The 16,658-nt window shown below is 39.4% G+C and overlaps 1 protein-coding gene across 1 annotated transcript; it reads right to left on the reverse strand.

Moving 5' to 3' along the window:
- Nucleotides 1-1,143: 1,143 nt before the first annotated feature.
- LOC123755776 (uncharacterized) lies at nt 1,144-14,737 on the reverse strand. Its single transcript, XM_045738558.2, has 2 exons — nt 14,619-14,737; nt 1,144-1,829 (listed from the first exon to the last, which is right to left on the reverse strand). The coding sequence occupies exons 1-2, from the start codon at nt 14,672-14,674 to the stop codon at nt 1,415-1,417; spliced, it is 471 nt and encodes a 156-aa protein (XP_045594514.2). The 5' UTR covers nt 14,675-14,737; the 3' UTR covers nt 1,144-1,414.
- Nucleotides 14,738-16,658: the final 1,921 nt, after the last annotated feature.

The following is a 16,658-nucleotide window of genomic DNA, read 5'->3' on the forward strand; positions in this document are numbered from 1 at the left end:
TTCTGCAGTTACCTTTGTTCTTATGTTCTTATAGAATGGCAAGAAATACATTCTTTGAAGGGAGAACTGTGTTATCAGGCACAGGCCTTCCCCACATATTCAGTAAGTGTGCAAAAGTACAGTAAACCTACTGTATGGTATCTATAGCCAACTCACAATTGGGAATTCTAGGTTCAAATCCTGGACAGGACACAAATGATTGGGTGCATTTCCTATCATCTAATGCATCTGTTCACCTATCAGTAAGTAGATACCCAGAAGTTTTGTCACCTTGTTGGGTTGCATTCTAGGTAAGGTCAATAGTTCAACCTTGGGGTGACCTCAATATAAGTCCAACATGTATACCGTACAGTATATACATTGGCTGCCTGTCCCACCAACACAATAAATTATTATTCTACAAGTTCTATTATTTTTCATAAAAGAAATTTAATTTTCTAATTTGAAATCTTTTTGGCATATAGAAATTTGACTTTTTCTGTAATCTCAATATTTTGTTTGTTTTTCTATAGCTTTGTTGCTTAAAAAATTGGCTTAGAATTATTTATTTGTTTGCTATGAGTGAAAAACTATTTTTGTTTCCCACATTCACATTTTGTACATCATTGTATTGTAATCTCTATTTTAGACATAACTCCATAAAATATTTATATATATAAATATTTTATGATTAAAAATAATTTTTTAAACATAGAATACAGTACTGTATTCTAAATATTTTCATTTTTTTTTGTCAGAGCACTATGGGGGTATATCCATTTTTTTGCAGCTTATAGCCAAACTATAGGACCTAGAATATTTTATTTATTTTCCCACTCATAATTTCCTTTATAATTTCACAAGTTTGAAATTAATATACATTTATCACAAAAGTGGCACACAGGAAGTAGTCACCCCAAATAAACACTGCAGCAGAAGGGTTAAGGGTTCATCTGATTAATGCAATCATAAAATCTGGAAATCAACATACCAAATCTGAATAAATAAGACGTTATTCCATTTCCAAAGAGTCATGTACAATGCACATATATGATGTGTGCTCCTGTGTTGCACAGCTTTCAAAGGCTGGGTGTACATTTAACACTTGCAGCACCTGTACTGTACATACAAAATTTATAGGCAGACTCACAATAAAATGAAGGATACAGTAATAACTGTATATTTAATACATTTATTTACACAGGTTACTAAGCACTTTGTTGGATACTTTCATATTGGGTGTCAACTCTGGCACCAAAACATGTCATTACTTTGCAACTCTTAACCGATACACTGTCTACAGTTATTTCCTATGCAAGTAAGGTACCTACATTTTTATGTCAACTCAAAAGCTCACATCAGAATTGAAAGGAAAACAGAATTTGTCATTCATTGCTTTGGCAAGAATTAGATTTGCTCACAATATAGTGAAGTATTAAGATTTATCTACCGTCTTGTCCTTGATATCTCTGATTTCTGCTAGTCTTTCCAATATAGCTTTGGTGTCTTGTCCAGTTTCCTGATAATGCTTTAAACATATTTCTAGCTGCTTCTCCTCCAAACCATCTATGTGGTCATACAAAGTTCTTGAAAATTTGTTATCAATATCATTTTCTTCACGAAAGTAACAAAAATACAGGAGGAAGACTGTTAAACTCAATGACACGACATAAGGCTGCATCCAAGGAGGTCGGTTCTTGTCTGACGGATAACCACTGAATGTTTCTTGTGCTCTCCAGGTAGCAGCACGACTTGTTGAAAATTTAATTGGTTTATCTAAATCAATTTCTTCTTCAGGTGGTAACGTTGTCTTAAATCGGCAATTCACTGAAGTTAGTCTTCGAGGATACCTGGAACCAACGGAGAAAAAATAATATAATTGTATTTAACTTGCATTCATTCTCCTCCTTCATTATTTCAAATGATACCAAACAATGCTTTACAGTCATGTCACTGCAGTGTTTAACATTTTGACTGACACCAATTTCTCAACTTTATCCCAACAAAGGGTCAAAAAAGCAGAAAAGATAAAACTGTTAAATGTAATTAAATGCCTTTTTCATTTTCTTCCTTGATACCACCATCTCCTCGAGTTACATGCTAGTTACCTACCAAACCTTCAGTACCACATCAAGCTTTAACAATTTAAGTGCCTACACGGACCGGTCCCAGATGCTGGTCAGCTCATCAGAGAAAAACACGGCTCTGGGGATCTAGGATCACCACAGTAACTAAGAGAGAAGACCACCAAGAAGTGGTTAGTGCATAGGATAGTTGCACTAAAGTCCCACGTAATAAAAGAATTTGAGAGAGTGATTAGGAGTTAGGTCACCAGTTTCATGGAGACGAATGACCTTCACAACCCAGGCCAACATGGATTTAAGAGCGGGAAGATTGTGCCTCTCACAGCTACTTTACCACTACTGAAGTGAAGGGCAAGAGCTACGAAGAGAGGTTAGAGGCATTAAATATGCCAAAACTGGAAGACAGAAGAAAAAGAGGTGATATGATCACTACATATAAAATAGTAACAGGAATTGATAAAATCGATGGGGAAGATTTCCTGAGACCTGGAACTTTAAGAACAAGAGGTCATAGATATAAACTAGCTAAACACAGATGCCAAAGAAATATAAGAAAATTCACTTTCACAAACAGAGTGGTAGACGATTGGAACAAGTTAGGCGAGAAGGTGGTGGAGGCCAAGACCGTCAGTAGTTTCAAAGCGTTACATGACAAAGAGTGCTGGGAAGACGGGACACCACGAGCATAGCTCTCATCCTGTAACTACACTTGGGTAATTACTACGGCAGTCACTGAGGCATTAGAAGAGAAACAGAATGCAGATGTAGTATACACGGACTTTGCAAAAACATGCGATAAATGTGACCATGGAGTGATAGCACACATAATGAGGTCAATGGAATAACCAGTAAAGTAGGATGCTGGATACTCAGTTTTCTATCGAATAGAATACACAGAGTAACAGTCAACCATATAAAATCGAGTCCGAGCATAGTTAGAAGCTCTGTACCTCAGGGTACAGGGTCCTTGCACAACTGCTTTTCCTTATTCTCATATCAGATATCTCATATCAGATATAGACAAAAATGCAAGTCACAGTTTCGTATCATCCTACGCAGAAAAATTATCTAGTTTTCTCTTGAAGATGTCCACGGATGTTCCACAGATGATTTTTGTGTCATCAGCATGAAAATTACCTCTGCTGAAGACATTGGAAAACGTCAAGCAGATATTAACAAAGTTTTTGACTGGGCAACAGAAAATAACATGATGTTTAACAGTGATAAATTCCAGGTACTCAGGTACGGTAAAAATGAGGACCTTAAACATAATACAGTACTGTACAGGGTACAAAACACAATCAAAACACAGGGTACAAATGCCCATAGTAGGAAAGCTGCATGTAAAGGATTTAGGAATAATGTCTGATGACTTTAGATTTAGGGAGCATAACCAAGCAAATATTGCATGTCAGAAAAATGAAAGGATGAATTACAAGAACTTTCAAATCCAAGGAATTCCATTACAATGGTTATACCTATACAAATTACTGTACTTATAATGCCCCGTCTTCAGTACTACTCAGTACTGTACTCGTTTCCCCCTTCAAAGCAGGAGATTGCTGAAATGGAGGGAATACAGAGAACATGTACATCATATACAGACGCGATAAAGCACCTAAATTATTAGGATCATCTCAAAGCTCTCCAAATGTACTCACTTGAAGAAGGGATAGCGGATAAATGTAGAACAATACCGGGCCTATTCCACAAATTCATAAAGAAATTGCATGTAAAGGATAATATCCAGAGGGTAAAATGGGAAACAAATTCACAGAAAATGAAAAGGAAATATGCGAAACATTAAACGAAAAGTTCCAAAGTGTGTTTGTACAAAATGAAATCTTCAGAGAACCAGACACAATAAGAATTCCAGAGAACAACATAGAGCATATAGAGGTATCTAGAGATGTAGAGATGAAGTGGAAAATATGTTAAAGGAGCTCAGTAAGAACAAAGTAGTTGGCCCAGATAGAGTTTCACCATGGGTTCTAAGAGAATGTGCATCTGAGCTCAACATTTCAATTCACCTGATCTTTTAGGCATCCCTGTAATTACCTAAGTGTAGTTACAGGATGAGAGCTACGCTCGTGGTGTCCCGTCTTCCCAACACTCTTTGTCATATAACGCTTTGAAACTATCGACGGTCTTGGCCTCCACCACTTTCTCACCTAACTTGTTCCAACCGTCTACCACTCTGTTTACAAAAGTGAATTTTCTTATATTTCTTCGGCATCTGTGTTTAGCTAGTTTAAATCTATGACCTCTTGTTCTTGAAGTTCCAGGTCTCAAGAAATCTTCCCTATCGATTTTATCAATTCCTGTTACTATTTTGTACGTAGTGATCACATCACCTCTTTTTCTTCTGTCTTCTAGTTTTGGCATATTTAATGCCTCTAACCTCTCCTCGTAGCTCTTGCTCTTCAGATCTGGGAGCCACTTAGTAGCATGTCTTTGCACCTTTTCCAGTTTGTTGATATGCTTCTTAAGATATGGGCACCCACACAACCGCTGCATATTCTAGCTTTGGCCTAACAAAAGTCGTGAACAATTTCTTTAGTATATCGCCATCCATGTATTTAAAAGCAATTCTGAAATTAGAAAGCGTGGCATTGGCTCCTCGCACAACGTTCTTTATGTGATCCTCAGGTACTGTATCTAGTTTTCTATCTAGAACCACCCCTAGATCTCTTTCTTTATCAGAATTCTTTAAAGATTTCTCACATAATATATAAGTTGCGTGGAGTCTATGTTCTCCTATTCCACATTCCATAACATGGCATTTATTAACATTAAATTCCATTTGCCAAGTGGTGCTCCATGTACTTATTTTGTCCAGGTCATCTTGAAGTGCATGACAATCATCTAAGTTTCTTATCCTTTCTATTATCATAGCATCATCAGCAAACATGTTCATATAATTCTGTATACCAACTGGTAGATCATTTATGTAGACAATAAACATCACTGGTGCAAGAACTGAATCCTGTGGTACTCCACTTGTGACATTTCTCCAGTCTGATACATTGCCCTCATTTTTCTATCAGTCAGAAAATTTTTCATCCGTGTTAGAAGCTTACCTGTCACCCCTCCAATATTTTCCAGTTTCCAGAACAACCTCTTATGTGGAACTCTGTCGAAAGCCATTTTTAGATCCAGATAGATGCAGTCAACCCAACCATCTCTTTCCTGTAAAATCTCTGTGGCTCGATCATAGAAACTGAGTAAATTCGATACACAGGATCTTCTAGATCGAAAACCATACTGTCTGTCTGATATTATATCATATCTCTCCAGGTGTTCTACCCATTTAGTTTTGATTAGTTTTTGATTAGTTAGTTTTAGTTCACTATTACACTAGTCAATGATACAGGTCTATAATTGAGGGGGTCTTCCCTGCTGCCACTTTTGTAGATTGGAACTATGTTAGCCTGTTTCCACACGTCTGCTTCGACTCCTGTACAATGTAAAACAGAACCGGGCCTATTCTACAAATTCATAAACAACAAATTGCAGGTAAAGGAAATCCAGAGGTTGAAAATGGGAAACAGATTCACGGAAAATGAAAAGTGTGAAACATTAAACGAAAAGTTCCAGTGTGTTTGTACAAAATAAAATCTTCAGAGAACCAGATATTATGTGAGAAATCTTTAAAGAAGTGTGATAATGAAAGAGATCTAGGGGTGGTTCTAGATAGAAAAGTATCACCTGAGGACCACATAAAGAATGTTATGCAAGGAGCCTATGTCACACTTTCTAACTTCAGAATTGCTTTTAAATACTGTACATGAATGGAGATATACTAAAGAAATTGTTCACGACTTTTGTTAGGCCAAAGCAGCGATTGTGTGGGGCCCATATCTTAAGAAGCACATCAACAAACTGGAAAAGGTGCAAAGACATGCTACGAAGTGGCTCCCAGAACTAAAGGGCAAGAGCTACGAGGAGAGGTTAGAGGCATTAAATATGCCAAAACTAGAAGACAGAAGAAAAAGAGGTGATATGATCACTACGTACAAAATAGTAACAGGAATTGATAAAATCAATAGGGAAGATTTCCCGGGACCTGGAACTTCAAGAACAAGAGGTCATAGGTTTAAATTAGCTAAACACAGATGCTGAAGAAGTATAAACAAATTCACTTTCGCAAACAGAGTGGTAGACGGTTGGAACAAGTTAGGTGAGAAGGTGGTGGAGGTCAAGACCGTCAGTAGTTTCAACCGTCAGTAGTTTCAAGGTGTTATATAACAAAGAGTGCTGGGAAGATGGGACACCATGAGTGTAGCTCTCATCCTGTAACTACACTTAGGTAATTACACTAAGGTAATTACTAGAAAGGAGACGAGAGATATATCAAATAATATACAAGTGGAAAATACTGGAGTACCAGATCCCAAATCTACACAGTAAAATAACAACATATTGGAGTGAACGATATGGAAGAAAATGCAGAATAGAATTAGTGAAGAGCAGGGGTGCCATAGGCACACTCAGAGAACACTGTATAAACATCAGAGGTCCTCGGTTGTTCAACATCCTCACAGCGAGTATAAGAAATATTGCTGGAACAACCGTGGACATCTTCAAGAGAAAATTAAATAATTTTCTCCAAGGAGTGCCGGACCAACCGGGCTGTGGTGGATATGTGGGCCTGTGGGCCACTCCATAAAACAGCCTAGTGGACCAAGCTCTCACAAGTCAAGCCTGGCCCTTGGGGAGCAGAAGAACTCCCGGAACCCCATCAAGAAGGTATAATCATTACTTATACCAAACTACTGGTTTGTGCCACTTGTTCATCACCAAATTATAGTTGTGGCCACTCAGGACTCAGAACACCAACTCCCGAATTTACAGGAAGACAAGTATGGCGGGAATGGGAAAATAACAAGGGATCCACCAGAAAGAAATATTTAATGGAATTTAACACTGGCTTTCTGGAATTGCCCTCTCAGTATTTCACCAAGGAGAACAAAGAAGAAAAGAGGACAGACTTACCTTGACAATGAAGACAGAAAGAAAAGGCAAATAACCCATAGCACTGGGTCAAATGACCCTACACTACACATGCACAGGGCTACCTAGGCACACTGACCAAGTACTGAACTGTGGTTACTATTAGAGCACTAAAACCATGAGCCTGAATATTAGCCACAGACATTGAAGAAAAAAGAAAAAGAAGGCAGACATGGCCATGTTTCATGCAAGCATCATGAACCCAAGGAGCCACATTTGACTGGCTTCACTTAACTACACACTTGATCACCTGAGAGAGAACAGAGGCTCTGGACGTGAAACCAAGGACATAGAGTCAACAAAGAGTGTATCCACCCAAACATCCTGAGGAGCTATACATGCTTTCTAAGCTTGTAAATCTGACTCCAATATGTTTAAATACAAATATAAATTAAATATACTGTATTAGTCTGCTTGATGTAATATGCACAGCCCTTGACAAAAATGAGTTTCCAATTGGAATCTTCATTGATCTGAGAAAGGCCTTTGATACTGTAAACTATAAATACCTCTTACTTGGGGGCCGTCAGTTAGTTTTTTAAAAGTTGTTCAATGTCAACCAATATTTTTTGACTACAGTAGTTGTATATGAAAAGGGCTGCAATTGTTCCAAGTTTCAGTACTGCAGCCTAAATAGAAAGAGAGATTTTTAATTTTTGTATTTTTTTTCTACGAATATTACACATTTTCAAGTGTTTATAAATAACCACACCTTTCAGATATAATCATTCTATGACACTTTTCTGTCACATTAGCATATAATAAAGGATATTTAGGAAGGGATATTCCAAAACATCTTTAGTTTTCCTAATGCAAATAGTCAAAGTTCCCCCCAAAAAATTATGCAAATATATCATGTTTATTGCTATTATAAAATAAATAAATGAACTTAGGAAGCAAAGCTTGTGCCAGATTTTAGAGACATACACTCTACATATAAGGTGTAAGTTTCATGTAAATTGAATAAAAAATGAAAGAGTTATAAGAATTTTTGTTACTTGAAAATAAATAAGAAAATAATAAAGTCTAAGGTGCTGCCATCTGTGACTGAGGTTGACATCAACCAATTTCCTGGCCCCCTTGGCACCCTTACGTGCAGTCAGGTGCACAAGTTTCATGGAAATCGTCCAATAAACAAATAAGAAAAATAAAATTAAAAAAAGAAAAACAACAAAAATCAATTTTTTTTAACTTAATTTTTTAATAAAACTAATTATATATATTTTTTAATATATGCTATTGTGATAGCTGAGTCATAGACATGATTTCAGTTGACATGTTTGGTAATCGTTTTTGACCATTTTGGAAATTTTTTGACACATAATTCAATATTTTTTTTCTTCCTTCCTATTTATGCTACAATGCTGAGACTTGGACCAGATGAAACCCTTTTCATATACAACACATCAAAAAAGTTTGATTGAAATCGAACCAGTTTTCATTTTTGGCATATAGGAATCTGATGGAAACCCCTTAACTGCGTTGCTTCCAAATATGACACCCCCCCAGTGCGCAGGAAATAAATTATCTGGAAAATATTCTTTTGTTTTTTTAAAGTGTCAAAAACCCTTCCCTCAGTATGGGTATGTCAAAAAAATTTAGAAATTGTGCTTACTTTGGCTGCTATGGGGTCCGTAATTTGGCGTGTGATGTTATCATTCCCCGTTTGTCCGTGACGTACGCTCCCGGGGCCAGTAGGGCACCCGAGTTGCCGCGAATATATTTATGTTCATTTTTTGCGCACAGTTCCAAATACATTTTATTTGTTTTTACGTGCTAATCCTATGTATAATGAACACGTACATTATATCATGGCAGTAAAACATCCGTACTGTCCGAAGACACTGTGTTACATGCATGACACTTGTGTATACATATGTTGGACATATTTACCATGTATCATGCTAATTTATGTATATATACACTCTATTTACACACTATACACTGTCAAACACTATATACATTCACTATCAACATATTCAGAACACCTCGAGTGTGAGCAGCCACACCCAGCCAGCCCTCCCTCACTCCAACATCTTACTCGCCAACATTGCTCTTTCCACCATACTGTTATTGTTTTTATTACACTATTTACACATGTTATATATACCTATCTACATGTTTTATTTACCAGAACTATGCCGGTATTGTGTTCAAACAGTACAGTGGCCACTATACACTGCATGAGAAATCACACAGCAGACGACGCTACATCACCTCCCTCACCAAAATAGCTCCTCTCAACATACTCCTGTTGCCGTTATTATACTATATACACGCACTGTATATACCCATGTACATGTGTGTTCCCCAAAGTGAACTATGAAGCTAGTATGGTGAGCAAAACAAGAGTGGCTGCCACATAGTGAGGCTACCTCAATTCTCTCCCTCCCTCACTAAAATTCCTCCTTCCACAATACTACGCACAATGCTAATTATAACCACAATCCTGGTCACTAATTCCTGTAAATGAATAACTGACCACAAGATTATTTTGAAAAGGAACCTAAGAAGTCGTTTGAAGATTCCTAGATGGACGAAATAATGCTGTGGTGCTGTGGCTAGTGCTGTGAACATCGTGAACAGCATTGAATCACTGATATTTGAATATTGTACCCAGTCATTATCACACTCAGGCTCTTCTATAATACTATCATGGCTAAATAATACAGGTTATATATATACAGGCATACCTCAGTTTAAGAGTTTAATTGGTTCCTGGAGACGCCTCGTATTCCGAAGCTAATTTCCCCATAAGAAATAAAGGGAAATGAATTAATCCGTTCCTGACTACCCCAAAAACCCCACATCAAACTAAATTTGTATACCTAATTCATCTAAATAAACCTACAAAACTATGTTTCAGTTATTACTTACCTTGCTGTTGAATGCTGTAGGCGTATGGAAGATGGTGAGGAGGTGGGAGGAAGAGAGGAGTTACTGTTTGGAAGGGGAGTCCCCTTCCATTATCACATCAGGCAGTGAGGACTTCACTGGTTGGCACATTTTGCCTGCATACCACTAGGACTTGCTTGTTTTACTAAGAATTTGTCTAATGACACTTGTTTTTCCCTACATTTTAACACTTGTCTGTAGTAAGACATCACATTATCATTTAAAAGGTCAATGCAACAGCCTGCTACAGCTTTATCTGGGTGAGTTTTTTCAACAAAACTTTGCAGTTCTTCCCATACTTCACACATTTTCTTAATCAAGAAGGGACATTCTCTACTGTCTCTACTCACAGCTATTTTCTTAGGTTGAACCTTACCAATGGCTTTCTTGAGACCCATGGCAAGATATATAATAACTTTTATGCTCAAATGGCCAAAAAAACAATAAAAAACTGTAAATCCTTGTGAAGAATTCAGGTGGGATAGTCACTGGACACGAGACACTGGTAAACTGAGGCGCGATCGCCATGCCACCACGCGCTAGTCTGCCTGTACACGTATCAACAAACTCGCGTCCCGAGGTAACCCTCGCCTTCAGAGACATATTTTTGGAGTAAATCCTGCTCGTCTTCCGAAAAACTCGCATACAGGGACACTCGCATTCCGAGGTACCACTGTATATATTTTTACATTATTAGGTGATGTTGTGGTCACACGCTGAACAGCAGTGCTGTGTGCTCATGCTGCATGCGCCGGCCTTGGTTGCTCACACACTACTGAGGCTCTCAAATCCGGGAATGTGGACCATGATTTTTTTTAAAGATGGCGTCTGTTTACAAGAGCCCTGAGGAAGCTGATGTGAACCCCATGTAGCCGCGGGAGTTTTGAATGGAACGTGAAAAATACAAATACCCGGAGGCACGTAGTGCACCCCGGATGTGGGCCTGCAGGCGCGTTGCGCAGTTAAAGGGCTAAGGGGCATATTACACTATTTTGAAATGTTGTTTAATATCAACCAAACTTTATTTTTACTAGTTGTATATAAGAAGGGCTGCAACTGTTCTACGTTTCAGTATTGCACCTTAAATAGAAAGGGAGGTACTGTAATTTTTTTTCAATAAATTTTACACATTTTCAGTAATACTCTACAACCATAATTTTCAAATGAAATCATTTCTATGACACTCATCTATCACATTAGCATATGATAAAGGATTTGTATAAAAAGGATTATCCAAAATATGTTTAGTTTTACTAATACAAGTAGTCAAATTTCCACAAAAAAATATGTCAATGTTCCATGTTTGCAAATATATATATAAAATCAATAAATGAAATTAGGAATAAAGTGTTTTAAAAATGTTGTAGAGATGTCAACTCTACAATGTAAGGTGTAAATTTCATGTAAACTGAAAAAAATTGAAGAGGACAGTTAATTTTATGTTACTTGACAATAAATAATATCAAATATTCTGCCACCTGTGGTTGAAGTTGACTTCAACCAATTTCCTCCAAAATTTGCACCCTTACAGATAGGCTTACGTTCTGTAAGGTGTATAAGTTTCATGCAAATCGGCTGATAAAAAATGAGAAAAAAATTTGAGAAAAAAAAATAATTTTTTTGAAAATTTTTTTTTGGTATAAAACTAAATATTTAAATACTTTATTATATGCTATTGTGATAGCTTAAAGTCATAGACATGATTTCAGTTGACACTTGTGTTCGATGTTAATTTTTGACCATTTTGGAAATTTTGACACATAATTCAATATTTTTTTCTCCCTTCCTATTTTTGCTACGATGGTGAGACTTGGACCTGTTGAACCCAATTTTATATACAACTAGTCAAGAAAGTTTGATTGAAATGGAACCAGTTTTCATTTATTGCATATTTTCGGCATACGCCCCCTTAAACTCCACCATTATGGAATCTGAGGCCTTGCCCTGAACTATCCAATCCAATCTTAATGACAGACACCAATATGTAGCCATCAATGATAAAACCTTCCCCACTCTACCATTAACAGTAGGAGTGCCAAAGGGCAGCATCCTAGGACCTCTCCTATTTTTTATATACATCAATGATCTGCCAAATGTCTCTAATATTCTTAAACCTATACTATTTGCTGAGGATACTACGTTCATCTACTCAGAGCCCAATCCACAAACACTAAATAATGTGAATAACAAAATAAAAAACCACTTATGGATGTCAACCTACAAACTCACACTAAACATAGAAAAGACTCACTACATTTTATTCAGAAGCAAATCATCAAATTAAATTCAGCTTCAGATAGACAATGTAATTAAGTGTGAAAATTAAATTGTAAAGCTTGTAAGGTTGAGATACTTTTGTTGCTGGTAATAATAATAAATAAATTATGTTGAATTGTAAAAGTTTTTTTTACTGGTTTATATTACACTAGGCCAACACTACATCTAATACAGCAATGTACATGCATCAAGTTACAGTACTTATCTTAACATCTGCATTGTCTGACACAGCACCTAAGTTGCTGCATCAAGTTAGGCAATGGCTGTGGAGCTGCATTGAGTTAGGTAACGCCTGTAGAGCTGCATCAAGTTAAGCAACCACTGGTAGAGCGGCATCAAGATAGGTAATGGCTGTAGAGTTGCATCGAGTTAGGCAATGGCTGTGGAGCTGCATCAAGTTAGGTAATAGCTGTAGAGCTGCATCAAGTTAGGCAATGGCTGTAGAGCTGCATTGAGTTAGGTAACGGCTGTAGAGCTGCATCAAGTTAAGCAACCACTGGTAGAGCGGCATCAAGTTAGGTAATGGCTGTAGAGTTGCATCGAGTTAGGCAATGGCTGTAGATCTACAGCAAGTTAGTCATCTGACCTATGAGGTTGGACGAGTCTGCAAGCAGCCGCGTCCAACAGCCTGGTTGACCAGTTCAGCAACGAGGAGGCCTGGTCGAGGACCAGGCCACGGGGACACTAAGCCCCGAAATCATCATAAGGTAATCACAAGTTAAAGGTAAACTGTGGTAGGGCGGCCACGGGTCTGGCAACCTTGACAGGGCAGCCATGGATCTGGCAACCTTGACAGGGCAGCCATGGATCTGGCAACCTTGGCAGGGCTCCCACGGGTCTGGCAACCTTGGCAGGACAGCCACGGGTCTGGCAACCTTGGCAGGACGGCCACGGGTCTGGCAACCTTGGCAGGACGGCCACGGGTCTGGCAACCTTGGCAGGACGGCCACGGGTCTGGCAACCTTGGCAGGGCGGACACACTGCCAACCATGGCATGCCAGCCATGGGTCTGCCGACCATGGCAGGGCGCCACGGGTCTGCCGACCATGGCAGGGCGGCCACGGGTCTGCCAACCACAGCAGGGCTGCCACGGGTCTGCCAACCACAGCAGGGCTGCCACGGGTCTGCCAACCACAGCAGGGCTGCCACGGGTCTGCCAACCAAGGCAGGTCTGCCACGCGTCTGCCAATCGTGGCAGGGCTGCCATGAGTCTGCCAATCGTGGCAGGGCTGCCACGAGTCTGCCAACCTGATGGCTGCAACGAGTTTGTCAATCAACATCAAAGGCCAGAGGCTGTTCAACACGCTTCCACTACACATAAGGACCATAACTGGCCGACCCCTCACAGTGTTCAAGAGAGAACTGGGTAAGCATCTCCAAAGGATACCTGAACAACCAGGCTGTGACTCATATGTCAAGCTGCAAGCAGCGGTGTTCAACAGCCTGGTTGACCAGTCCAGCAACCACGAGGCCTGGTCGAGGACCAGGCCGCAGGGATGCTAAGCCCCAAAATCATCATAAGGGAATCACAAGGTAAAAATAAACCATATGAGGGCTGCAACGGGTCTGCCAACCATGGCAGGGCTGCAACAAGTTAGGCAACGGCTGTAGAGCTGCATCAAGGTAGGCAACGGCTGTAGAGCTGCACCAAATTAGGCAATTGCTGTAGAGCTGCATCAAGTTAGGCAACCACTGGTAGAGCTGCATCAAGTTAGGCAACCACTGGTAGAGCTGCATCAAGTTAGGCAATTGCTGTAGAGCTGCACCAAGTTAGGCAACCGTCATAGAGCTGCATTAAGGTCCCCTCGAGCGTAGGGGGGGGGGATAAAAGTATATAGATCATCAGGCTTTCTGTCTCCGACAACGGGAATTAAAAATTATGCTGCGACAGGTTCAGAAAAGGTTGTAGACGACGGTCCGTCTAATTACCACAAGCTACACAAGCTTCACAAAGCTTCCTGGCAATATGTTACTAATGAATAAATATGATATATTTACTCATTATAATGTTGGCGCTGAATGTACAACACGAGAAAACAATTTTAATCTGAAAAATTATATTTTTATTAAGAAATTAGACGAAAATAAAGAGCTGGTGACACCAAATAAAGTCGACGATCCAAGCGTCGGTTAGGTTTGGTTAGGTTAGGTTAGGTTAGGTTTGGTTAAGTTAGGTTAGGTTAGTTTAGGTTAGGGTAGCCTAACCTAACATATCATATTTATTCATTACTAACGTACTGCCAGGAAGCTTTGTGAAGCTTGTGGTAATTAGACGGACCCGTAGACGAGGGTATAAAGAGCTACACCACTTTCCCGTAGTCACTGTTAAGTAAGGGCTCCTCCACCACACACAGTATGGATCAAAGTTACCTGAGGCGAGACAGGAGGTCACGGGGCCGGGTAAGGACCACAAGTCTAGCCATCATGGCTGCACGTCTCGCAATGTTTGTAAACAACTCTTGGAAAGAAGCATCTAAACCAAATTGTATAAAATAATTTTATTTTCACACATCTCGAAATAAAAATCTTCTTAATTTTATTAAGTCTAAAATATAGAGCAGGATCAATAAAACCAGCTATCATGGCATATCTCAGTGAATTAATGTACGAAATTTACGCAGTGGCCAACTCGTTGATGTGTCGTTGTTGTTGTTGTTGATTTAGGGACGACGACGATCAAGAGATCAGAAGCGCCCCGGCTGCCCGATACCGGGAAATAGCAGAGGGATGGGGTCCCTATAGCCTCTTTAGGCCACAGACATGACGAATGAAGCGGAAGGTATGGCGAAGGAAGTCATATCGGACGTCTTCGTCTCTCGCACCTGCCCCGTCAAGGAGAACGGAAACCGTGAGGCGGGGAATAAATAAATAAATAAATAATAAATGTTTATTTCAGGTAAGGTACATACATACATACAAGAGATTTTCCAAAATTTGATCGATTTATAGATAGAGCTAGTACATACAATGCCTAAAGCCACTATTACGCAAAGCGTTTCGGGCAGGAAAAAACATTAATGACTAAAACTTAATACTAATTGAGTATAAAGAATAAAATGTGTTGAGAACAAATAAAAATAAAGACAAAAAAGGGGGGAACATGACTGAAAAAGCAACACAAATAACAATTAGGTCGACAAACAGCGTTGTTTTTAAAAAAACAGACATGGGTTGAAAATATAGGGGTAAAGTAGGTTACAGGGAATTTATTAGGTAGTGCTTCGTTTTTATCTTGTCCCCTAACTCCCCTTGCCACTTCGGGGGGGGGGGGGGTATAGGGTGTTTATGTAGCTTCAGGGCACCAATCCCCCCAGCCACAGGGCATGGCGAGAAGGCACCCCTAAGCATACCTAATACCCTATCAAAACACAAACTAAAATACACATAAGTGGCAGATCTCATCACAACCCACAAGAGTTAAGATGATACTAATAACACACAATAATAACCTGAAAAACAAACAAACATTAAATGGAAAATCTTCTGTACAGTATTTGTTTTTTTCTTATATGGGACACAGCACACACAGGTAGGGGTGCACAGTATATCATTTGTAGCGAGTTAATCTTATACTCGCTCCATTATCTCATTATCTTAATAGCATAACTAATTAGCACTAATTACAGAAGCTACAATCCTTTCCCCAATTACAGGTAATACTCTTCTCATACTCTTCCTCCAACATCTTGTTGGAGGAAGCTGAGGTGTAATCACCATATAACCAAGCGATTTGATGAATAGCGGACAGTACAATTTCCAGTCAACAATGTAACACTCGGCGTGTACAATTCTAATCGACCCAAAACGCTACAGCTTCGACACAGAGCAGACAGCAGACTACGACCGCATCGAGCCGCCACGCTCTCGCTCCCCGAGTTCAGACACTCACTATTTCCAATTGAGCCGCCACGCTCTCCAACATAGAGCTCCACGACTCCGGCCTCACTCAGCTCTCTGCTCTGCTCCAGGCTTCGTCTCAACGTCTACGACACTGCTGTATCCAGGACTACTAAATATATATGAAAACTCACTAAACAATGTGTATCTAATCAACCCAACAACGTAACACAATCGTACGTTACACATTAAAAAAGAACTAACGCTGAAGGCCAAAACAGCAAGCTGCCTAAGCGGCAGGATTGATGACTTGACGTCGGCAAACATGGAAAACTAGACATAGTGGAAGCTCCTAACAAGGCCCCGGAGCGGGAGGGATATCATGTATGCGCATGGGGGTCCCTCCGGCCGCCGCCTTACCCACTCGTGGCCTTAAACTGGTTGAGAGAGGTACAGTCTTTAACATGGTTGGGAAGGTCATTTCACATTCTGGGTCCCTTGATTTGTAGAGCAAATCAAAAAGCAAAAAAGAGTAAAAAAAAAAAAAAGAGATAGAGGAATATTCAGCCCACG

This window comes from Procambarus clarkii, chromosome 43 (genome assembly GCF_040958095.1).
Source record: "Procambarus clarkii isolate CNS0578487 chromosome 43, FALCON_Pclarkii_2.0, whole genome shotgun sequence".
NCBI classification, from domain to species: domain Eukaryota; kingdom Metazoa; phylum Arthropoda; class Malacostraca; order Decapoda; family Cambaridae; genus Procambarus; species Procambarus clarkii.